At 45.4% G+C, this 24,428-nt stretch overlaps 2 protein-coding genes across 10 annotated transcripts in view; both read right to left on the bottom strand.

Moving 5' to 3' along the window:
- Positions 1–577: 577 nt before the first annotated feature.
- On the bottom strand, positions 578–8,481 carry DDOST (dolichyl-diphosphooligosaccharide--protein glycosyltransferase non-catalytic subunit). Its single transcript, XM_056795665.1, has 11 exons — positions 8,181–8,481; positions 5,564–5,674; positions 4,804–4,890; positions 3,899–4,002; positions 3,723–3,817; positions 3,077–3,170; positions 2,588–2,736; positions 1,863–2,010; positions 1,518–1,638; positions 1,054–1,160; positions 578–923 (listed from the first exon to the last, which is right to left on the bottom strand). The coding sequence occupies exons 1-11, from the start codon at positions 8,386–8,388 to the stop codon at positions 774–776; spliced, it is 1,374 nt and encodes a 457-aa protein (XP_056651643.1). The 5' UTR covers positions 8,389–8,481; the 3' UTR covers positions 578–773.
- A 1,838-nt stretch (positions 8,482–10,319) lies between these two features.
- The window catches only part of KIF17 (kinesin family member 17), a 69,486-nt gene continuing 55,377 nt past the window's right edge, over positions 10,320–24,428 (bottom strand). For 4 of the 9 annotated variants that reach the window (XM_001377401.5, XM_007491239.3, XM_056795664.1 and 1 more), the window contains 5 exons: positions 20,009–20,240; positions 17,604–17,862; positions 16,594–16,661; positions 12,309–12,429; positions 10,320–11,193 (listed from right to left, as the gene is read on the bottom strand). In XM_001377401.5, coding sequence (XP_001377438.3) covers positions 11,003–11,193; positions 12,309–12,429; positions 16,594–16,661; positions 17,604–17,862; positions 20,009–20,240 — 871 coding nt within the window. In that variant the 3' untranslated portion in view covers positions 10,320–11,002. The remainder of the gene's footprint in view (positions 11,194–12,308; positions 12,430–16,593; positions 16,662–17,603; positions 17,863–20,008; positions 20,241–24,428) is intronic. The other 5 variants (XM_056795663.1, XM_007491240.3, XM_007491243.3 and 2 more) reach the window with 4 other exon arrangements.

Here is a 24,428-nt window from a genome sequence, read left to right as displayed (position 1 = left end):
CTTTGGGGGAGATATGGCTTGGTTGGGGACCTTTTCACAAGCATCTCACATATTAAAGCTTCCTGTATTGGCCCACAGGGCAAATTCAAGCCATTTGTGAACCCCCACATGAAAGAGCTGAGAAAGTGCTTGCTTTGGGTGGCTGGACAGAGGGATGGGGCATGCAGAAAATGACCTCGGGTGCCAGGAGGGGGGAATGGAGCAGTGGCAGAGTGCTGGCTCTGCTTTCCTGCCATGTCTTTGCCAATGCTGCCCTAACCTGTCTGACTGAGGCAGCACTGGATATAAGACCTGGCTCTGACAATTACTAGCCACCACCCCCTGAGCTTCAACTATAAAATGGGGTCAAGAATAGATGAAACATCTAGATCTATCTCTTACAGATCTCTCAATTGGCTCTTATTAAATAACATGTATCCATTTAGCATCATTTAAATGCAAAACAGTTAATACAAACACATTAGAAATGGCTTAAGAAAGAGCCATTACCCTAATAAAGTTTTAGTGATCCAGTAAAGAGCCAGCTGGGTTAAAGGTATTCAAAGCATAGGTAGACAGAGACTCCGATTCTGTGTGGTTGTGTTTTACACGGATCAGGAACCAGTTTTATTTCACAACGGATGACAGTAGCTGCCAGAGGCCCAGGGGCAGAGATGCTGGAAATGATGCCCTACCCCTGGTAACCAAGTTGTCTCCCACAGAGGTCAGCCTGGTCCAAGACGCCCACCCCCTGCCAAATCAACAGCCCATAAAGGTCCAAGGACTCTGCTGCTTCAATCAGATTTTTCCTTCTCTTTCATGTGCAAGAAGACGGCACTGAAAAGGAAAAGCCCAGCCATCATGGAGAAAGCACTCGCATAGTAAGGGAAGGCTGAGGGGATGAATCGTTCATACTGTGTGTGCTGGAGAGGCCGCACAGATACCTGGAAAAAAGAAAGGAGGGGGAACAGGCAGGTCTAATCTGATCTCTAGGTCAAGCATCTGAGCAAATGCACTCAGCAAACTGCTACTACTTCAAGATGTTCTGCCCATTCTGAGACCTCAGATGCTTACCTGAGTGGAGGAGTATAAATGAGTGTAGCCCAACCGATTGTAATCCACTTTGAATTGGAATACACCATAGACATCTGGCAACTTGAACTGGACGCTGTATTTGCCACCTAGGAAAGCCCCAACGACATCAGAAATAATGTCAAAGGTCCGTCCTGTCTAACCCTGAAGGCAAAGGTAACCCCCCCAAGCAGGCAGTGTCAGAGCCAGAATTTGAACTCGACATCCCCTCACTCTCAAGTCTAACGTAACTTTTCAGGACACTGCAATTTCTCATAAGATGCAGGTGCTTGCCCTGTTGCCTGCATTTTCTTTCCCATTGTCTTTCAGCATATTCTGGGCCTGATGGCCCCAGGAGTCAAAGGGACTGGATAAATATCACTCGGAGGAAAAGGAATAGTTAACTGTAGAGCTAATAAAACTAGCCGAGAGGGAGAGGCTAGCCTGCCTCCATGACTGAGACTTACCCTTCCTCTTCAAGAAAGTCCGCACAAAAGGATCAATCCGGACAAACTCTAGCTGAATGTCATCTCCATCAAAGGGGACCCACTTGCCCTCTGAGAGCTTCTCAATGACGATGCTGTACTCCTACGGCACAAGGTTGAGTTAAGCAGAGCCATGGCCATTTAGCTAAACTGACTCAGCCCCACAGGACTATGGAAAAGGCCTAGAAATACAGTCAAATCCAGAGCAAAGCCAGTCACTGCCCTTCCCCCCACAAATGATACTTTTCTGGGGACCCAGCTATCACATCTAACTTTTCTCAAACAATGCACACTCTCCCATAATATCCTTGCCTAATAGGTCCTTACCACAAGATCTGTGACAGTGTAGGCATTGGGTGGGGCCTTCTCTCCTACTCGATGATGAGACACAGCCCCTACACGAAGCACACCTTCCTCCTTGAACACCCATCGGGACAAGGCAACTGCCAACTCATAGTTGCCTGTTTGGGAGTATCTGTACAAGGACAAAAAAAAGAGATGGGAACTCTGATGGCCAGGCACCCTGAGGCCCAACTTTGCCTTTTCCATCACAGAAGAATCACAGCATGTTAAAGCTCTTGAGTCTAGAAAAAAAAGGGAAGTGACACACTCCACCTAACAGCAGTACTCGTGTTGGCCTAAAGGGAAAGGCATTCAGCCATGTAGGGATCAAAGGTCTCCAAACAAAAAGATCAGAGACAGTCTACACAAGCCTCTCTTTACAAAGGAGGAAACTGAGGTTCTGGTTGTACAATTTAGTCATAAGGGTTAAGTGACGACCTGGAATCATTTAGAGCAATTCTAAAGGTTTCACTGCAAATAACAATGGTTCTCACTGCAGAGCTGAGCTAGCAACATTAGGAAGAGGAGAGGGAGCTCACAGGGAGTTTGCCATTTTCTTCTTTCCCACTGATATCTTAAAAAATTAGGAATATGCTTTCAATATTCCTGGTTCCACATCACACAGAAGAAAATGCTATAAGTAATTCCATGAGCCCTTATGCTGGACCTCAACCTGTGGCCCCTCCTCTTCCTAGACCCCGCCCCCATACCTCTGTGAGCCAGGGCTGGCTTTCTGCACTGCCGAGTTAAAGAAGGCATCGCTGAAGAAGTCCAAGGAGCCACTGAAGATGACTCGGGCGTTATTCCGGGCCTGGAGTCCTGCAATCAGGAGGGTGTTCTTCCCCACAGCATGGGGATACTAACAACGAAACAGAAGCAAGTCAGCTTCCTGAATGTCTGCTTTGAGCCCTGGCCCCAACACTGAACTGCTACTAACTCCTAAATTGCAGACCCCAAGTTCCTATGCTTGGTACACACCCAGTATGGCTTGCCCAGAAATCCAAGTTGACGCTAGCTCTCAACTATTCTTCCACTTCTTATCCAGCACCTCCACCATTCCCCAAGGTCTGATTTCAAATTCTGCCCTTAGTGCTGGAAAGCTCTGTGTTGACTGGCACCATATGCCCAAGGGTTGGGTTACCTGAAGCCTTCAAAGGATCAGGATAGAATCACAAGTGCTCTAGTGAGTACTCACTCACCTGTGTGATGGGTTTATCTGGAAAAAAGGAATATGAAGTAGAGGAGCCTGTCAGAATATCCAGTACCAGAGGATTATCAGGATCAGCAACCATCCTATGGGGAAAGGGAAGAGGTCAAACCAAAAATGGGGATTGGGGTACAGAGGTGCCCCAATATTGAGCCGAGGGCTAACTTTCTCCTCAAGGGTGAATCTTCATTTAAAAAAAAAGAATACTTTCTATCCGAAGAAAATGAAGCTTAACTCTCAATAATTAAGAATAGAATAACATTCGTATGCTCATAGAGCAAACTAATAGCCAAAAAGTTGCCTTTTGTTTTGTACCTCGGAAAGATTTGTCATTTTCCTATCAGAAAGAAAAAGTGTGGGGACAGCTGGGTTGCTCAGTGGATTGAGAGCCAGGCCTAGAGACCTGGAGGTCCTACGTTCATATCTGGCCTCAGACACTTCCCAGCTGTATGACCCTGGGCAAGTCACTTAACCCCCATTGCCTAGCCCTTACCACTCTTACACGGTATTGACTCCAGAAGGTAAGGGTTTAAAAAAAAAGAAGAAAAAGAAAAAAAGAAAGAAAAAATGACACACAACACACCTACACCCCCCACCCATTCCTGGAGGTTTCAGTTGGCCTTTGCTGACTCACTTACCCAACACCCCGGAAGAGGATGGGATTGAGGGATGCTCTTCCTACGATGGTTGGAGCTTTGAGGAGATTTTCAGTGTCTGCCACAATGAGTGTATGCTGCAAGGAACAGAGGCAGAGATGGTAAAGAGACAGGTGCATCCCAGGCAATGTTGCTCCCTGACCATGGCCCCTCCTTACCTCTCCAGGGTCAGAGATATCATAGTTGTGATGGTCAATGACAGCTGTTTTCTCCTCATCAAATTCAATTCCACACTCACTGCCCAGCTCCCTCAGTGGGTCACCTAAAGACAGACCAAGAAATTTTCAGCTGAGCTTTTACCACAAGTAAGGATATGGGCTGGAGGAAAAACAAGCCTCATGTGGCTATTTCCCTGCCTGGCAGCCCAAGGGCACTGCAGCATCACATTTTTGGGGGGACGTGGGGGCGGGGAATATAAAAATCAAGGCTACCGATCGTGAGTTCCCCTTCCCTCTGATTCTTTATCTTCAATCCCTCCACATCCTTACCTTTCACTCCAGTTTCAAAGAAGGGATCCACCCCATGTCCTAACCCCTACTTCTTATGAAGGCTCCCTCCCATCTCCCCCACCCTTGACCCTTACCATCCCCCTTCACACTGTTGGACCATATTGCTAAAAAGAGGTTGAAACTCTCTTCTTTTGGATCAGAAGTTCCCCAAGGAAGGAATGGGAAGAATTCTTCCACTCCCCACAAGTCTTCTATGGGCCCACACTAGGCTCATAGCTGCCATTTCCTTTACTCATAATAATAGCAACTTACAACCATAAAGCACTTTATTGTTAAAATAACTATCTCCTCTGAGATTCATAACAATCCAGTTAGTTAAACAGAGGAAATAATATAAGAATCATCGCTTCCATTTTATAGATAAGAAAACTGAGCACCCGAGACATTTGGCCAGGCCATTTTGAACTTGTTTCCTGGTTCCAAATCCTAAGCTCTTTTCAATATACCAAACACAGCTGGTTTGGGTCAATTTGACAGTTTGCCCCTGTAAGGGGGGAGGGACGAAAAACAGAAAAACTTCCTGTGTCTTAATTTCAAGGAAAGGCCATACTCACCAATGTCTGAGCTGGCAGCCACCAGGACACTGCCACCTCCATCAATAAAAGAACTGATGGTTTCTACATTGATATTGCCTCCAAAATCTGAAAGAAATCATTAAAGCATGGGAAGTCAGTATTGGTTCAAGGGTTCAACCTCACAAAGATAGGACACATGAAAGCCCAGCCTAGGCACTATCTACTCAGTGAAGTTTTACCTAACCCCACCATTCCCCCTCAAATTTCTCACAGCTCTTCACTGGGACTTCTTCCTTTACTTACTTCCTTCTCTCCTGTACGCTACTTTTCTTCTTTTCCCACTTCACCCCACCCCCATGGGCCAATGACCCTTCTGTCCTCTATATTTCTGCACAGTGCACCTCATTCAAAGGGGACACAAAATATGTATGATGATAAATGAATGAGGCTGGGAGCTGCCCAAGCCACTAGAGCAAATCATGGCATGACTGATTTCCATTCTGGTTCTAGGCAACCTTTCTAACATTAACACTAGGTCCCTGGGTCAGCTACCTGGCCCATCTGGTAAGGGCTAATGAAGGCTTAGTGGAGTCCCACAGGCAGCTTTGAACCTCCCCCTCTCCCCCCAACTTTAGGGGCTTAAAAGCAGCCTGTTTGTAATAAGGATGGCTTTTTGGAGGAGAGCAGCAACCAAAAGGCAGGTTGGGACAAGAATGACTGCGATATCCAAACCACCTCCCCTTTTTGGGCTTCTCTCTTCAAGGCTAGATGCCTTCTCCTCCAGTCCACAAACCCTTACCTTCCACGGAAGGAGAGAAGATAATAAGATTGTCATACAGGAACTCTCCATACTTAATAAGGGACAGACTGGGGTCATCAGCAGTTCTGTAGGTGAGGTCAAAGCCACGGTCTGCAAGAAAATAAGAAAGCTGCTGCAGACAAAGTGCAAAGACCAGAGGTCCCACTTGCTCTCCTTTCTACAGAAGAGGGAAATTTGGCAAATCTGTATTGCCTTCCCAAATCTCCGTTAAACTCCTACCTGCACCAGATAGCCCAGACTGAACACTGAAATGGTACCACTTCCATTCAGCTTTCTTTGATTCCTCTCAGCAATGAATGAGGTACACAGTGCTTAGATCATATATGAACACTGATGATAATTTAACTCACTGTGTAATGAACTGATGAAGGATGTGTGGTAGCAGATAGAAAAGGACCCTTTGTTTCCCTCCTAGACATAAGTAATACCATTATAGAATAAGCCTCCATTTCCATTTCAAGTGTAACTCTAACTTTATAATTACATCTAACTTTAATGTCAATCAAAAGATAAAGTCCACTCTGTCTTGGACTCCCAAAGTCAATGACAGAGTAGCAGAACAAAAACATCTATCACCTCCTCTGAAATACAACAAACAAGGCCAGTTGCTACAAATCTGAAACCAGTATGACTGTGTCTTCTGTATACCTTAAGTACCTATGGCAAAGGTATGTATTAAGAAGCCTATCTGCTCCACAAAGATATATTTCTCTGAGTATTAACTGGTGCTTTCTCCTATCATGGCATGTAAAAATGTATGGAATAAAATCTACTCATGTCCGTTTTTTCAAGTAACCTTTCTTGCCATGACAGTTGAATACTGAAAGTGAGTCCCTAAAAGGACCAGAGGACAGCTGAGTAGTTGCCAAAAGATACAAATGAGAGATTCCTACAGGATAAGGCTACAGAAGATGCAAGAGAGAGAAAGGTGAGGCAGATCACCTTATGTAGCAGGTTCCTTAAGGCCTCCTGTCTCCATATGCAAGGCCTTTTCATTATTCCCACCACCCCATTTCCCGCTTCCTTTCTCAATCAGGCTATCAGTTCTTCAAGAGCAGGCACCATCTCTTGTATCCTCCCTGGCTACCTAGCCCTGCACCAGTCCCTTCACAGTGCCTAGTACAAAGTTTCACCCACAGCCAGCACTTAGTGTAATCAACTGAAGACTGTTGTGCACACAGGCAGGGGCATGGACAAATGAAGAACACTAGATTTGGAGTTAGAGAACAAAAGTTCAACTTTGTCTTGGGCCCTTCTCAGGGCCTCAGTTCCTCACCTGTGAAGCCTGCTGGACTAGATGACTTGTAAGATTCTTTCTAGTTCCAAGGCCTATGTACTATGACTGAAATTTCCTTGAACACTGATTTCACCCACGCTCAAGACCAAGTATGCCTCTAGGGCCAGCTTCCCCATCCCTTCCTACTCCAGAATCACAGACCTTCTAAGACTCACCCATTCCTCAGTCCAAGTCCTTTCTCAGACAACAAACATTTACAAAAATCTCCTTTAGGGCAGCAAGGTGGCACTAGAGTGCAAGGCCTGGAATGAGGAAGACATCTTCCAGAGTTCAAATCTGGCCTCAGATACTTCCTAGCCCTGTGACCCTGGGCAAGTCACTTAACCTTGTTTGCCTCTGTTTCCTCATCTGTCAAATGAGCTGGAAAGAAGGAAGTAGCAAACTACAACAGTATCTTTGCCAAGAAAACTTCAAAATGAAGTCATAGTTATACTTGACTGAAATCAGTAAAAACATCTATTAAAATGTAAGGCATCCTAAGGGCACAAAGAAAGAAAAGATAAGCCCTGGCCTTCAAGGTGCACAAGATTCACAGGAAGGCCAACATGCAAATGGCTTGGTACAAATGAGCCACAGATAAATTGGAGATTAAATCTTAACGGGAAGGAACTAGCATTTAAGGAGATGAAAAGGCTTCTTTAAAGATGAGATTTTAACCAGGTCTTGAAGGAAATAGAGAAACCAGAGTAAGAGAGGATGAAGAGGGTGAGCATTTCAACAAGTGGTCCTTTACTAAAGGCTCCTTCAAACCATCCCAAGCCGGGTCTCTTCTCAGTCAGCCTTGAAGAGTTTCCCTCCCTCAATATCCCGGGTTCAGATCCTTCTATCTTCAACAAGTTCCTCCCACAAACCCTTAGCACGACTCCCCGGGACCCTTCAGCCTCATAACCCCTCAACGCCCAGGCCTGAATGTTCTGATCTTTTCCCACAGGTTCACTCACCATCCCTCTTACTCCACAGTCCTTCGGAGCACCCGGTCCCCTATGCTGCCTTCCCCTCCTACCCTTGCCCTTCGTTGGCACATTAATTTCCCCCAGAGAACAACGACAACAGCCACATCTCTCGCATCTTCCTTTCCTGGTCTCTACTACCTGAACATTGGCCCCACACCCTTCTCCTCTGCCCCTTCTTCCCTTCCCCTTCCTTTCCCCTCGCCTCCCCTCCTCCCCCATCATTTTCCTACCCTTCCTCTATCTTCCCTCCCCCACGCCCCCCTTTCTCTATCCCTCCCTCCCTCCCACCCTCCCTCCCTCCCTCCCCGCTCTCCTCAACCCCTCTCTTATCCCCCCACCCCCTCACCCGCCAGGCTCCGGAAGAACAGCGAGTGCGTCTCGCGCAGATTGACATTCTCTAGCAGCACGAGGGTTCGGCGAGACCCGGCGCTGGCGCTGGCGGCGTCGAGGCCCAGCAACGGCAGCAGGAGCAGGAGCAAGAGCAGGCACGGAGCCCTCATGAAGGCGGGGGCGCGGCGGGGCCGGCGAGAGGCAGACACAGGACCAGTCTCCATCTTCCTCTTACCGCCTCAGTGCCCAACCAGTGCCGCTCCGGAAGTGCTTTGGCCACAGTTGACCAATCACCATGAGTAGGCTCCGGAAGCAATTCATCCCCCGGAAGTCCGAATGGAAGTATACTCATTGTATGGCTGGAAGCGCCCTCCTGAAGCCCATTGGGCAAAAAGAACGACGTCCCGCCCCGGCCTCTTAGGGAACGTGTCAATCCCAATGGGCCAGCTCTACAGAGGAAACCAATCAGTAACGCCCCTCTCGCCCCGCCCCAGACGGGCAACAGCTTTCCGACCCCTCGGAGACCTACCGTAAGAACTTCCCATCACCCCGTGCGCCCTCAGCTGACCACCTCCCGCAACCCCTAGCCCTGAGCCCTCTAACCCTGCCAACGCTCCCCGGCTGGGGGCGCCACTGGGAACCACGGGATGCCCCTGGACTCGGGGACTGAAAGGAACCCGTTAGACCACCCAGACCCCGCCCCCACTTTGTAGATGGAAAAACCGAAGCCCTGCAAGTGAGAACTGGCCTAAGGTCACCCAGCGAGTCGGTGGCCCTGGAGCCATGTCTCTATGTTTTCTGCCTCGAGGAAGGGCTTGGTTCCATTCCCTTGTTCTCTTGCCCTGAATCCTCCAGGTACCCTCAGCCTGGCCCCCCTCCAGTCAGCAGCCAAATCCATCCGAAGCCCGTCTGACCATGTCACTACTCCGCTCAAAGACCTTCAGTGACTCCCTGTATTGCCTCCAAAGGTTAAAATGCCACCTCTTAAGCCCGACTTGTCAGAGGGGCCCGAATTTGGCCCCAGGTTGTGCCTCCCTTCATGCATCCCCATATGTGGGACAGGCTCCACCTTCCTCCAAGGCTCAGATATTACCTAAATCCATGAAACTTTTCCTCAACACCCAATAGTGGGCATATTTTCCTAAGCCTCAGTTTCCTCACCTGTCAAATAGGAATGGTAATTCCTCCAAGACCTACCTCATAAGACTGTAATGAGATCTAAATGAGGCGATGCAGATAAAAATAGCCTTGCAAACTTTTAAGTGCTATAAAATACAGTTTAAGTTCAGGGATGTCAAGTCCAAACAGAAAAGGGGGACATTAACAGTACATAAGGATCTCTTGGGGTCTTAATAGATGCTGACTTTAAAAAGTAACCCCGAGTTACTTAACCTCTGTGCCTCCGTTTCCTCATCTAGAAAATGGAGATAATAGCACCTGCTCAGGATTTCAAGGATAGAAATGAAATATGTGAATGGCTTTATAAGCCTTAAATCAATATATAAATGCTATTATTACTTTCATCATCAATAGGAAACTCCTGATGTGAAACATCCCCTTATCTGATGCAGGTAGTTAGTTCTCTTTAGTAACTTCCAGTTTTAGAAAGCTGCTTGGGACACAGGTTAAATGAAGTGCCCAGGGGTCACCCAACCATGTATGTCAGAGGGAAGTCCTCTCACCCACTAGATCATCCCTTGCACATACATATCATTTAATGTTTGTGGAATCAAATTGAGGGGATGCTATGCATGCTGTGTTATTTTTGGACAATGGTCATAAATGGGATGGATAAAATGAAGCAAAAGGAGTCAGGAAGAATACACAAAGAGGCTATTAAATTGTACTTTTGTAGGACCACAAGTCCTAGCTTTGGAGGTCATGTAGTTCAACTGTTCCTTTTGCATATGAGGAAACTGAGAAAGGGTCAGGGGACTTGGCCAAGGTCAGCTGGTTCTAATAGAGTCAGGTCATCTAACTCCAAATTCAGACCCCATTGCTTCCCGTTGTTCCCAGATCCCCCCACAGTCCCTTCCCACAGGGGCACACAAGAGGCGTGGACTTGGCTGGCTGCTGCTAGACAGAAGCCATGAGTAAAACAGAACCCAGAAGAGGGTTTCAGAACAACAGACAGGAGTCGCTCCAGGGGAGCTCATCAGAATGAGGCAGTTTAATATGCCAGTTCGGTGGGAAGCTCCCTATGTGCAGGAGAGGGCTGGCTCCCACCTGAACAGGAGCAGGCAGCTCCCTGGTGAGGCCAGGGCTTGTCCCTCCACTGATCTGTATGCGCCATTTATTTTTCTCATCAGGAATCCAAAGCTCAATCAACAGGAGAGGCCAAAGAAAAGCCTTCTCCCTCCCTCTGGTCAAAGGGATTTCTTTCCAGTCTCATCCATGCAAAGGGATAGGGTGCCCCCCGGTCTGGAGGGTGGCCCCCAGAAAACCCTTGGCGGTGGTGCGTTTGGGGAGGGTTGGTCCGGTAAGGTCCGTCAGGATCAACACTGGCTGGCAGGTGCTCGGGGGACTCAGGCTGCAGGTGCAAACAGAATGGGGGAGAGAGGGGGGGCGGGAAAACAACTACTGTTGTGCCCTTTTAAGGAGAACAGTGCTGTTTGAGTGACTCGAGAGGTGCCCGTATCATGTAGCGAAAGGAGCCTTTCCTTGCCATCCAGCAGCCCGGCAAGTTGAGCCGGCCAACGCCAGCGGGCACCCATCCCACCCCCCGGCCGGAAGGGAGGGGAGGCAGAGAACGGCCCAGCCCGGCCGGGCCAGGGAGCAGCCAACCCAGGGCAGGGCAGGGCGGGGGTGGGGCGGGGCGGGGCCGGGTAGGGGCGGTGCTCAGAGGGGCTCGTTGCCAAAGTTACTTTTGCTTTTCTTGCGCTTGGCCTTGGCAAAGGGGATGTCCAGGGACTCGAGGCGAAAGGGCCGAGGCTGGGGCATGTCCGTGGGCTGGGGGGGCGGGATGGGTGTCAGGATGGAGGAGGCGTTGTTCAGAGGGGAGTTGAGCCCGGGGGGCGAGTTGTGGTAAGCTGCAGACAGGAGAGACACAAAGAAACCAGATGAGGAATCCCAAGGAGACTAGACACTTAAGGAGACTATCAGTCAGTCCGTCCATCATCTATCCATTCATCCATCCATTTATCTATCTATGCTTCCATCCATCTATTTTACCATTCATCTGTCCATCGTTTCATCTATTTATCCACCCATCCATTCACCCACTCATCTATCCATCTATCCATCCATCCATTTATTTATCTATACATCCATTATCTATCCATTCATCCATCCATTTATCTATTTATGCTTCCATCCATCTATTTTACCATTCATCTGTCCATCATTTCATCTATTTATCCATCCATCCATTCACCTACCCATCTATCAATTCATCCATCCATCCATCCATTTATTTATTTTTCCATCCATCCATCCATCTATACATACATACATCCGTCACTCATCTATCTACTTTGGGCAAAATGATAGGAAGCAGTGAAGGAAATACATAAGAGATGGGAACTTATCTGGGGCTGATGAGATACCGTGGACAGAGATATGAAATAAAGTGTTATAAGAATAATGGCTCCTATTTCATAGCATTTTCAGCCCAGTGGCCCTGTGAAGCTGGCTGAGCACAGTCTAAATTTCATCTTATAGAAAAGGAAATGGAAGCTTGGAAGTATTGTGTTAACTCATTCAAGGTCTTCCAGCTAGGGAGTAGCAGAACCCCAGAACCAGGCCTTGCAAGCCGGGTCTTTTATCTCTTGAACAGCAGTGATCTTTCCACCATACAACATTGACACCTAAGCTAGGTACTGAACTGTTGCCTACATTATCCTAATTATTATTACATAAACATTTGTATGTTTGTATATACATGTTAACCCCTCCCTATACAATATAAGCTTCCTGAGGGCAGGAAATGTTTCATTTTAGTCTGTATAGCCTCAGTGCTTGGTTTATAAATGGAGCCAAGAATTCCACCCTAGACAAGGGACCAAGATTCCATGGAGAGTCACTCCCCCCCACCCTCTGCCCCCCAGTGGTTCCAGAGCAGGCCAATTCTAGTTATAGCAAGACTTTTTCAGCTGGGCCTTGATTTGAGGAGGAAGAGTGGTCAGAAATGAAAGGCATTGCCTACCCAGGCTCTTCATTGGATCCGTGCTGAGGATCTGACTGGCCCGTTTAGATCGGAAATAGTTACTGGCAATATTCTCACTGTCACTCCTGTTCAGCATTAGCTTGTAGCGATCTTCTTCCTGCTAGAATAACCAAAGACCATAAGCTGAGACCCCTTGGTAGCTCCACTCCCACCCACACCCCATCCCCAAATCCAAAGTTCCCCTTGCTCTATGACTGGGGGATTTACAAAACATTTTCTGCAAGCAGATAGGGTAGGAATGATTCATCCTATTTTATTGCTGAGGAAGATAAGTTCCAGAAAGGTCAAGTTTCATGAAGCTAATAAGGGCCACAAACAGGATTCAAACATAAGTCTGGCCACTCCCAAGGCTTTCTTACTCTTTCCTCTATGCTCCAATACTAGTTTCTCCACTTCCTAATACCCCTCTGCCCCTACTGTAGCTACCATCTTCAGTCTTTGCCCCCTACCATCTAGATAACAAAAGCAATAATTAATATAGCAGGAGGCAGCTGGGTAGCTCAGAGGATTGAGAGCCAGGTCTAGAGACGGGAGGTCCTGGGTTCAAATATGACCTGAGACACTTTCCAGCTGTGTGACCCTGGGCAAGTCACTTAACCCCCATTGCCACTTACCACTCTTCTGCCTTGGAACCAATGCACAGTATTGATTCCAAGACAGAAGGTATGGGTTTAATATATATATATATATATATATATATATATATATATATATATATATATAGCACCTACTGTGTACCTAGCACCTTGCTAAGAACTTTACAGATATTTCATATGATCCTCACAAATACTGTGGGAGGTAGGTGCAGAGGCAGACAGGGGTTAAGTGACTTGCCTAGGATCACTCAACTAATATTTGAGACCAGATTTGAACTCAAGCTTTTCTGACTCCAGGCCCACCCAGCATTCTATCCACTGATCCACCTTTCCCCTATCTTATCTTCATATACTTTTGCCATGCTGGATTGCCCCCAGTTCTTCCTCATCTCTGCAGCTGAAGAACATGTATTCCATTCACCTATTTCAGGCCTGGCCTGGAAAATCCCTGGCCCTACCATCAGCCCCCAAGTCCCAATGTAAGATCATCATCTTTGACTTTCTCAGTGGTTTTCAGAGAGATCTTGGCTCTCCAACAAAGGTTCCAAGTAGTCTTCACCATCCTTATCCAAGGGACCTACATTCTCTATCTCTTCTCCCTCCTTCCTCATTGGCTGTAATCTAAGCACACCTGGTGCATTTTTGTCTTCACACACACACATACACACACCACCAACACCAACACCACCAACAACAATAGCAACAACCCACCCCATCCTTCTAAATATCCCCTTCACCACATCAATGCAAGATTCAACTCAGTCCCACCTCTTCCAGTCCTAACTATTCCCACCCATGCCACCTTCAATCTCCCTTCCCCAAAGTTCGATGGTGCTTGCTCATACCACCATTAGTTTAGTCTTAGCTTCATCCTTCTGGTTATCTTTCTTTTTTAAACCCTTATCTTCTGTCTTAGAATCAATACTAAATATCAGTACCAAGGCAGAAGAGCGGTAAAGGCTAGGCAATTGGGGTATCAAGTGATCACACAGCTAGAAAGTGTCTAAGGTCATATTTGAATCCAGGACCTCCAACTCCAGGCTTGGCTCTTTATCCACTGAGCCACCTTGCTACCCCAATCTTTCTATTTCTGTACACAGTCCTAGCACCTAAATAAAGTTAAGTGTTCTAAAATCTGTGAAGAGTACAGGCTTCATTTCTTCTCTGCTATCCCATCCCTAGCCAAACCAACAGTGCTATGCTCCATTCCCTCAAAAGACACATGCTATGCCCAAGATGATGATGTATATATCTCCCATCTAGGTGTGATCATGACACTGAGCAAGGGGGAGCTGAAATGCTGCTGTCCACACATGCCACATGCTCCAAGCCCAGGTCAATATGGATCAACAGTGAGATGCCAATAACCAAAAAAACTAATTTAATCTTGGGCTGCAATAAGAAAGGTATTGCTTCCAAGATGAGAGTCCCTCTGTCCTCTGCCCTCATCAGACCACACGTGTAATCTTGTGTTCAGTTCTGGGCTCCATCATTTGGGAAGGACACACATGAAGCAGAGAACATCCAAACAAGGGCAACTTGCTTGGTGAGGGGCCTTGAATCCATGCCATGTGAAGGAAGGTTGACGGAATTAGGGATGTTTTGCCTGAAGAAAAGAAAACTCAGAAAAGATGTGATAGCTGGGTTTTACTATCTGAAGACCTGTCACATGAAAGGAGAATTAGGCTTGTTCTACTCTGCCCCAGAGGGCAGCCCCAGGAACAAAGGGTGGTGGAAGTTATAAAGAAGTCGATTTTTCCAGGACATTTTTCCTGAAATTGATGCCTAGCAATCAGGGCAGTTTAAAAAGAGAATGGACTTCTCCTCCCTGGAAGTCTTCAAGCAGTGATTGGATGGATGACCAGGGTGTGATATGAAAGGGATTTTTATACAGGCATGGGTAGGATTTGATATCCCTGAATTATCCTCTAACTTTAAGATTCTGTAATTCTATGTGTGATTAGCAACAACAATAATTGCTAACTTTAAGTAGCACTTTAAGGTTTTCTGCTTATTGATAATAGTGACTTTATATCTGTTGATTGAGGATCTAGCTAAGGGAGAAGAGACTCAAATACCAAGCTCATTTCATTCCTTCAATTCACAAAACTGATTGTTAACGAAATTATTAATTACTAAAGCACTGGGGGGGGGTGTAAACTGTACTGACTAAAACATTTCCTTGAAGATATGTGTGTGTGTGTGTGTGTGTGTGTGTGTGTGTGTGTGTGTGTGTGTGTGTTACCCATGGTATTTCATGCTCAAGAAATTCTGTAATAGACATTTTTTTTAAACCCTTACCTTCCATCTTGGAGTCAATACTGTGTATTGGTTCCAAGGCAGAAGAGAAGTAAGGGCTAGGCAATGGGGGTTAAGTGACTTGCCCAGGGTCACACAGCTGGGAAGTGTCTGAGACCAGATTTTAACCTAGGACCTCCCATCTCTAGGACTGGTTCTCAATCCACTGAGCTACCCAGCTGCCCCCTGTAATAAACATTCTAAAGGGAAAATGTGACAGGTAAACAAGTTGAGCAGGTAATAGAGTGAGAATTAACAGCAACCCAAGGTCAGTTTAAGTATGGCAATGGTACCCATAGGCTTTTTGTTTTATTAATTTTAATTTTTTTAGACTAATTCTCTCCATTTGCTCCAAATTGGTCTGGGACTGTGTTGGCAAACAAACCTATGGCACATGTGCCAGAGGGGACTATTCCCCTCCCCCTCTCCAAGTGCCTGGGGACATTTCTCACATAACCCACTGCCTGATGGGAGCACTTACTCCCTCCCGTGTCTGGAGTAAGGGGACGGAACTCACATGTGGCATAAGGGTTGCCATTTGGGCACTCAGTCTCTAAAAGGTTCGCCATCACTTGTCTAGGAATTGAATCTAGGCCATTACTGATAGGCATCAGAGTTTTGACCTGCTCTGTTTATGACCTGGGATGGTTCACCCCTCTTTACGAGAGGCTCACCATATATAATGACAAACTTAATGGATGGAGATGCCATCTGAGCTCACAGGGTCTCAGAACTAATAGATAGGATAAGCCACCATGCCTAGTCCCCAAGGTTTTAAAAAGCCAGAGGAAGACTTGTGGTACAATGGGCTAGCCCCTTGTGGAAGTTTTCAATGTAAAAATTAGTATAAGATTCTCATAAGAATGTCCATCTGCATTAATGGAGGATATCCCTACACTGCTAAAATTACAGATACATCAAGCATGCCAAATAACGGCAAATTGTTGAGAATAATTATTCTTCACACTTGGTTCAAAGGAGCAAACAGAGAAGGAATTAGCTTCATAAGCACTTCTAACTGTAAGTTAATTTGGAAGATAGAGATATAAATTCAGGTCAATCTAATATATTCTTTCCTCATTCATGTAGGAGATGGGAGGAATGGGATGTGACAATGGCAATCTTCAAGTTCTTAGGGATTGGAAATTCTGAGCCTAAAACCTTACTGTCTAATCCCTTATCAACTTAAATATCCTATATCTAACATCACTCCCAAGCTCTAACATTTTCTTTTCTAAGGTCCCTCCCAGTTCTGACATTCTGTGTCCCAAGGGCCCTCCCAGCTCTGACATTCTTGATTCTCTTGTCTTCATTCATCCTACATTTTACCAAACTCAGTTCAAGCTGCATCATGAGATACTGGGACCTACCAAAGGTTCTCCATTCTCAGCTGAACAGGATTTTCTGGAGGGTTTATTCTGTGATAATGTTGAAACTGCTATGAGAAAAGAGAAATTGGAGTCACTCCTTACACAAACAGGCTTATAGGTAGAAAGTAAGGCTCTTCTGATATCAACCCCAGGATTCTTTCTACTACATTGAACTATGGTTTAGGATTAAGAGGAAGCCTTGGCTAAGAAGGAGGGAAAAGGACATGCTTCCAAGGAAGTAGATGACAAGGTTCTCAAGAAAACATGGGCTCATAAGAAGGCCATTGAATCCATCCCTCTGACTCTCACAGCACAGTAGGAGCACATCATGGCAGATCTAGAAGATCTCTTAGAACAATATTGTCAGACCATCCACCCACTCTAATCTCTGGTTGTAAGATACTGAATTTGAGGTGAAAAGAGAAAGTAAATAGCCAACCTAGGCAAAACAAATTTGAGTCAAAGGGCAAATTTTAGGATATGTTTGAAGGACCAAAGAAGGAAGAGAGAAAGTTGTGAGGCAGAGAGGAAGGGGAGAGTTTGAAGACAGAATCAGACAGAGTATAGGAGGAAGGAGGCAGTGTTTCATATTAGAAAAATGATTAGAATTGGGTTGGAGTCCTGACTCAGTCACTAACTCTGTGTTGATTGAACCTGTGAAAAAATATTTGTCCTAGATGGTCTCCAAGTGCCTCTAGCTTTGACATTCCATGTTATAAGGGTCCTTCTAGCTCTGACATTCCATGTTCTAGGGGTTCTCCCAGCCCTGCCATTCTCTGTCCTAAGGGCCCTCCAGCTTTGATATTTTTTCTCCCTAAGGGCCTTCTCAGTTCTGACATTCTCTGTTCTAAATCCCCTCCCAGCTCTCATATCCTGTGTCCAAAGGGCCCTCCCAATTCGGATATTCTCTTATTCTGTGAGGCTTGAAGAAGGAAGGGAAGACCCCCATAAAAGGGTGAACATAAGAATTTCCAAGTGCCCACTGGGTTAGAATCAGCCAAACTCTTTACCTACAGGGAGACTGGTTTTCACAATGACAGGCTCTGGCACCTTCCAAAAGCCATTCTCTTCATCCCAGCATGATTCCCGCTTGATCTTATCAAGGTTGCTATAGTTACAGTCCCGGCGAATCAGTGGCTGCATCTGTTCAAGAAGCTGCTGAAAGAGCATGAAGTCTCGCTCTTGCCTGCGGATGGTGGCCAAATAATCAATCTTCTCCAGCTCAAATTCTGACTGCAAATCTTTGATTTCTACCTCTGCAGCCCGCAGCTAAAAGATAAAGACACCAATGCATGAGATGGGAAAGGGCATTTCATGGTTGCTTTGTTTCATTCATTTGCTCAATGACATTTCCCCTGATCTTTAGCCTCTAGCTTCAGTGAGTTGGTAAAAGGGCATTTCATGAGAGTCCATATGAACAAAATTATAGCAGCTCTTTTCATAGTGGCAAAGAACAGGAAACTAAAAGGGAAGTAACCTTTTATTGGGGAATGGCTGAACAATTTATGGTATACGGATGTAATGAAATATTATTCTATCCTCAGAAAGGACAAAAGGTACTGTTTTAGAGAAATCTAGGAAGACCTGTATGAACTGATGCAGAGAGAGATGAGCAGAACCAGGAGAACAAATTCTATAAAGATAATGTTGAAAAAGATAAACAACGGAAAAAATTAAGAACTCTGATCAGCAAAATGATCAACCATGATTCCAGATGCCTGCGGATAAAGCATGCTACCCATTTCATGGTAAGGAAGTAATTGAACTAAATTTATAAAATTATATATGTGTGTGTGTGTGTGTGTGTGTGTGTGTGTACATACACATATACTTTTGGACATTACCAATGATTTTGCTTTACTATACAGAATTGTTATAAAGATTTTGTTTTTGTTTTGTTTATTTTAAATTGTGAGGAAGGTTGAAGGGAAAGAAAATATAATTGATTCTTATCACTCACAACAGTTATGTTAAATAAAGTCACCATGAATGCTGAATTAGCTAATTTTGAGCCATTGTTCCTAGGGAAAGTCATGACATTTACTTAACACATACTAGAGAAGCATAGAGATAAAAAATGTCCTTCTTCCTTTTTCTGGTCATATATTATTGATTCATTAATATTAAACTCATAGCCATCAAGAACCAAAACTCATGCCTTATCTCTGCAAGATCCCATCTGTGCCTTTATCCAACTCATTAATAAAAATATCAAATAGGATAGGGCCAGGCATAGATCTCCAGGACACTCCACTGAAGACCTACTTCCAAGATTTTATCAAATCATGAGTGTCTACTATTGGAGTACAGGTATCAAACCTCTTTGGGGCAGCTATATGGCCCAGGGGATAGAGTACCAAGCCTAGAGTCAGGAAGATCCATCTTCCAGAGTTCAAATTTGGCCTTAGACACTTATTAGCTTGGTGACCTTGGGCATGTCATTTCACCTTATTTTCCTCAGTTTCCTCTTCTGTAAAATGAATTGGAGAAGGAAAAGGAAAACTATCTTTGCCAAGAAAACCCCAAATGGAATCAAGAAGAGTCAGACACGACTGAATGAGAACATTCAATTATTCAACACTTATGAATCCATCTAATTATACTGTCATCTACCCTACTATTCTCTCTTCCACAAGTATAATGTGAAATATTTTTCTAAACACTTGGATAAAATCAAGGCAAATTCTGTCTGTAGCATTCTCCAGGCCTACTATGTGCTAGATACTGTGTTAAGGAAACTCTATCCTTCCCCTCATCAGGTATCACCATCTCATCAATCACAAACATAATTCTCGTATACCTTTGATAATCCTCTTTTTCTCTACCTACCTTTAATAAAAAATATTTTTGTTATTTTTAGCTTTCATTGCAAACTTCAGCTCAGTCTGAACATGAGCATTCTTGATGCTATATAGGGACGTGCTGGACTTTTGCCTTTCTCCTCAGTTACCTGCCCTCACTTCCATCTTCTGTACATTTTAATATCTGAAAGTTGGCTGACCAGTTTCCTATGTACTCATATTGATCTATTTAGATGATTCTCATTTTCCCCAACTCATTTGAATTTTTTTTAATAAACCCTTTCCTTCATCAGTCCTTAGCATCAGTCCTAAGAATTGGGTTAGCCAATTAGTGTTAAGTGACTTGCCCAGGGTCAACCATCTAGGAAGTGTCTGAGGTCACATTTGAACCCAACTCTCTAGGCCTGGCTCTCTATCCACTGAGCCACTCAGCTGCCCTGTTCTGAGCCAATTCTTGAAGGAAGCTGAGGAGGCCAGAAGGCAGAGAAGAGGAGAGAGGTCACTCCAGGTATGGGGACCAGACAGTGCAAAGTTCCAGAGAGGAGACTTGAATAGCAGAGGTGGGACCAGCACCCAACCCAACCCTCCATTGCCCACACTGGACTGGTGATTACCTTTCTCTGCATCTTTTCCAGGAGTTTGCTCTTGGCTCTCACTTCCTCCTGAATGGAATCATAGACATTCAGGAGCACCCAGTCGCCACTATCCTCATCAGAGTTTTGCAGGGCGGCCACCAGCTGCTTCTTCCGCTCATCCGCATACCGCTTACGCCGCTTCAATTTCTCCTTCAGATCCTTGTTCTTGGCTTGCTCTCCTCCCACCACCTGCTGCTCCAGCATATGCAACCTGGAACAAGTGAGAGAGATGTCCAGCTATAGGGGAGGAAGCCTCCTGACCAGGCCTAAGGCTTTCTTCCCCAGCGAGTTCCAGCCACATGGCTACATCGCACATCTGGCCAGGACCAGGCACCAGAGCACCAGGTCGTGCCCTCAGAGAGGAAGATGAGAAAAAGCCTGAGGAAGAACTGGCCAGTGTGGAAAGGGCCAAAAAACTTGGATTACACTAAAAGGCTCTGTGTGAACTCACTTTGTGATTTGGGGACAATTCATTTGATTTCTCTGCATCTATTTCCTGTTCTATAATATGAAAGAGCTGAATGCATTGTTGGTGGAGTTGTGAACTGACTCAACCATTCTGGAGGGCAATTTGGAACGATGCCCAAAGGGCTATAAAACTCTGTGCACCCTTTGATCCAGTAATGGCACTACTATGTCTGTATCCCAAAGAGATCATAAAAAAGGGGAAAGGAGCTACTTGTACAAAAATATTTATAGCAGCTCTTTTTTGTGGTGGCAAAGAATTGGAAAATGGGGGGGGGATGACCCTTGATTGATTGGCTGAACAAATTGTGGTATATGATGGTGATGGACTATTTTTGTGCTATAAGAAATGATGAGCAGGATGACTTCAGAAAAAGCTGGAAAGATCTGCAGGAACTGATGCAAAGTGAAATAAGCAGAACTGGGAGAACATTGTATACATTAACGGCAATATGGCATGATAATCATCTGTGCAAACTTGGCTGCTCTCACCAATGCAATAACCTGGGACAATCCTGAAAGACTTATGATGGAGAAAGCAATCCACCTCCAGAGAAAGAACTGTTGGGGGTATAGTTATGTATGAGTGTGATCTAACAATAATGACCAATATGGAAGTGTGTTTTGCATAACAAAAAATAGGAAAAAAAATAAAATGAAAGAGCTGGACTAGGTGAGCTCTAACATGCTTCCCCAGCTTTGACATTCTTTGTTCTAAGCTCTCTCTCCAGCTCTGACATTCTCTGTTCTAAGGTCTCTCCCAGCTCTGACATTCTCTGTTCTAAGCTCTCTCCCAGCACTGACATTCTCTGTTCTAAGGTCTCTCCCAGCACTGACATTCTCTGTTCTAAGGTCTCTCCCAGCTCTGACATTCTCTGTTCTAAGGTCTCTCCCAGCTCTGACATTCTCTGTTCTAAGTTCTCTCCCAGCTCTGACATTCTCTGTTCTAAGGTCTCTCCCAGCTCTGACATTCTCTGTTCTAAGCTCCCTCCCAGCTCTGACACTCTGTTCTAAGTGACCTCCTAGCTCTGATATTCTGGGATTCTTGCAGATTCACTTATATATATTTGCAACCAAATGGAAGTTTTTGTGGGAAAAGTGTTTTGGAATAGATATATTCCTGTGTTCTCTAATCCCAGGGAACCAGCAGGGCAACTCTTTGACTATTATTTCATGTCCCTTGGCCATCCCCTTCAGGGGCATCTCCTGTAACTGATGAAAAGTAAAAGGCTTCCCACTTTCCTCTTCCATCACTTAAAAGTAGAACATCTTCTCATTTGACCCTCTAACAGTGCTCGGAGGCAGACTAGGTCATTGTTGTTCCTTCCATTTTGTAAATAAGAAAATAAAGGATTAGGGAAATGAAGACTGGCTAAAGATCCCAGAGTAGTGGGGAAAGCCAAGATCACTAAGCCATGCCAATGAGATATTCACAATGCTTTTGGAGTTTCTGACATATGAATGTCAGGAATCTTCAGAGAGAGGGGAGAGAGAGAGAGAGAGAGAGAGAGAGAGAGAGAGAGAGAGAGACAGACAGACAGACAGACAGACAGACAGACAGACAGACAGAGAGAGAGGATATAAGTGACCACGAATGACAACAGAGCATGGAAGGGGAGGAATGCAGAGGGAATGGTGCCAGGACTAAGGAAAACTACCCTGACTAGGGACTGTTTCTATGAAGATTTCTAGAGTCCAACTGTAAGATAGTCCTGCTCTTAAAAAGAGAAACTGTTAAAAAAAAAAAAGGTCCTACGAGCTAAAAGGGGCTTAGAACCCAGAATATCAGAGCTGAGAGGAATCTTAGAACCCAGAATGTCAGAGCTGGGGGGCCCTAGAACCCAGAATGTCAGAGCTGGGGGGCCCTAGAACCCAGAATGTCAGAGCTGGGAGGAACCTTTGAACCCAGAATGTCAGAGCTGGGGGGCCCCTAGAACCCAGAATGTCAGAGCTGGGAGGAACCTTTGAACCCAGAATGTCAGAGCTGGGGGGCCCCTAGAACCCAGAATGTCAGAGCTGGGAGGAACCTTTGAACCCAGAATGTCAGAGCTGGGGGACCCCTTAGGCCAGAGAAGGTCACAGTTTAGAGAAGCCTTAGAAGAGAGAACAGCATAATCCAAAGGCCTCTTCATTCCCAGAGAGGTCCTTGCCCTTCTTTTCTGTCTTTTTCCTCAGACCAGCTCTTTCACAGCTGGTGTTTGATTTTAAACTGTTGAAATCAGCAGCCTTTGTTGGCTACCAAATGGAATCTTGCTTGGCTAAGCAGGCAGAGAGCTCCCTCCACCCCCCCCCCCCCAGACATCCTGCACAACCCAGGCTCTTCTCTAGGAGCCTGGGACACCTGACGGCCTCAGACTACTCTCAGCCATCCCTGAAGAGCCCAAGCCCACCTGTGAGTTTCCTTTCTCCCTTATGTTAAAAATAATAAATGGTGCTGACTGCAGCCCACTTTCCCCTAAGACTTGAAGGTCTCTACAATACTTCCCTCACAGCAGCCCAGGAGGGGAGGTAATGCAGGGCTCAGATGTGAAGGAGGAACTTGCCCAAGGTCCCCAAGGGTACAGGCAGAGTCAGCATTCAGACCCTGATCTCATGAATCGAGATTAAAAAACGTGTTGCCTTACCTAAATAGGAGCCTGAACTCTGTCTAATCTAATGACCCAGGCTGGCTCTGGAGAAAGAAGAAATAAAGTCATCTGCCTCCTTTGATTGAAATGAGGGTCTATGAGTGTGGAAGGGTGCCTACGCCATGACTGTCAATATGCTGGATGGTTTTGCTGCATGGAGGGGTTTATTTTTAAATGTTTATTATATTATACGGGATGGCTCTCCAAACCCAGGAGGTTGGAAAGCAATATTGAGAAATGAATATAATGCAAAAGCAGGGACCTATACGACTTTTTTTTTAACCCTTATCTTCTGCCTTAGAATCAATACTTTATATTGGTTCCAAGGCAGAAGAGCAGTAAGGGCTAGGCAAAGGGGGCTAAGTGACTTGTCCAGGGTCACACAGCTAGGAAGTGTCTGAGGCCAGATTTGAACGCAGGACCTCCTGTCTCCATGTTTCATTGAGCCACCTAGCTGCCTCCTGTTCCTTTGTAGGAACAAGGTCTGCCTTCTTTATACTACCCTAGCCTTTCCTGTTGGCTCTGCCCAAGGTGAGGTTAGGGAGGCAAGGAGCACGCTTAATTCTCTTTTTAGAGTGGCCTTAATATCTTTGGAACTGGCATTCTTAAACACAGACTCAAGTCCACAAACCTTAAAAAATTTTTTTGTTAATTATATTTCAGTATAATTGATTTCCTTTGTGATCACCTGTATTTTATTTTATGCATTTAAAACATTCTGGGTGGCTCAGTGGATTAAGAGCCAGGCTTAGAGATGAGAGGTCCTGATTTCAAATCTGGCCTCTCATTCTTCCTACCTGTGTTTGTAAAAAGGAATTCTTTATTCTTTTTTTTAATTTAATAGGGGACCTGGAGGTCCTCTTACCATAAAGATGTGTAGGGATTAACCAGCCCACAGTGACAGGAAGGAGGACCCACAGAGATAGGAAGTAAGGTAGGAGGAGGTTATAAAAGGGGCTGAGAGTTGGTTCATCAGTCTGCCAGTTACTGACAGTTAGGGCCAGCAGTTGCAGGGAAGTTGGCTGCTGGGTGTGAGTTGGTTGTTGGGGGTTGGTTGCTGGTGGTGTGGGTTGGTGATTAGTTGGCGGTTGGCATTTAGTTGCTGGAATATAAAGGTGGGCCTGAGCTTACTGAGAGGGCTTTTGGCTTTAGCCTTTAGAGGGCTTTTTGCCTTTTGGTTTGGACTGTTGGTTTTTTTCCCTTCCTTAAACCTTTTGGAAGGTGGCTGGTTTTCATTGAGAGACCTAATTGGGGATGTATTAAACAATTATTCGGTTGGTTTTGATTGGGCTGGATTGGGTTGGAAC

Source organism: Monodelphis domestica, chromosome 4, assembly GCF_027887165.1.
Source record: "Monodelphis domestica isolate mMonDom1 chromosome 4, mMonDom1.pri, whole genome shotgun sequence".
In the NCBI taxonomy this organism is placed as follows: Eukaryota; Metazoa; Chordata; class Mammalia; order Didelphimorphia; family Didelphidae; genus Monodelphis; species Monodelphis domestica.
Note: the sequence above shows the minus strand (reverse complement) of the source record. Positions and strands in the feature narration are given on the sequence as shown.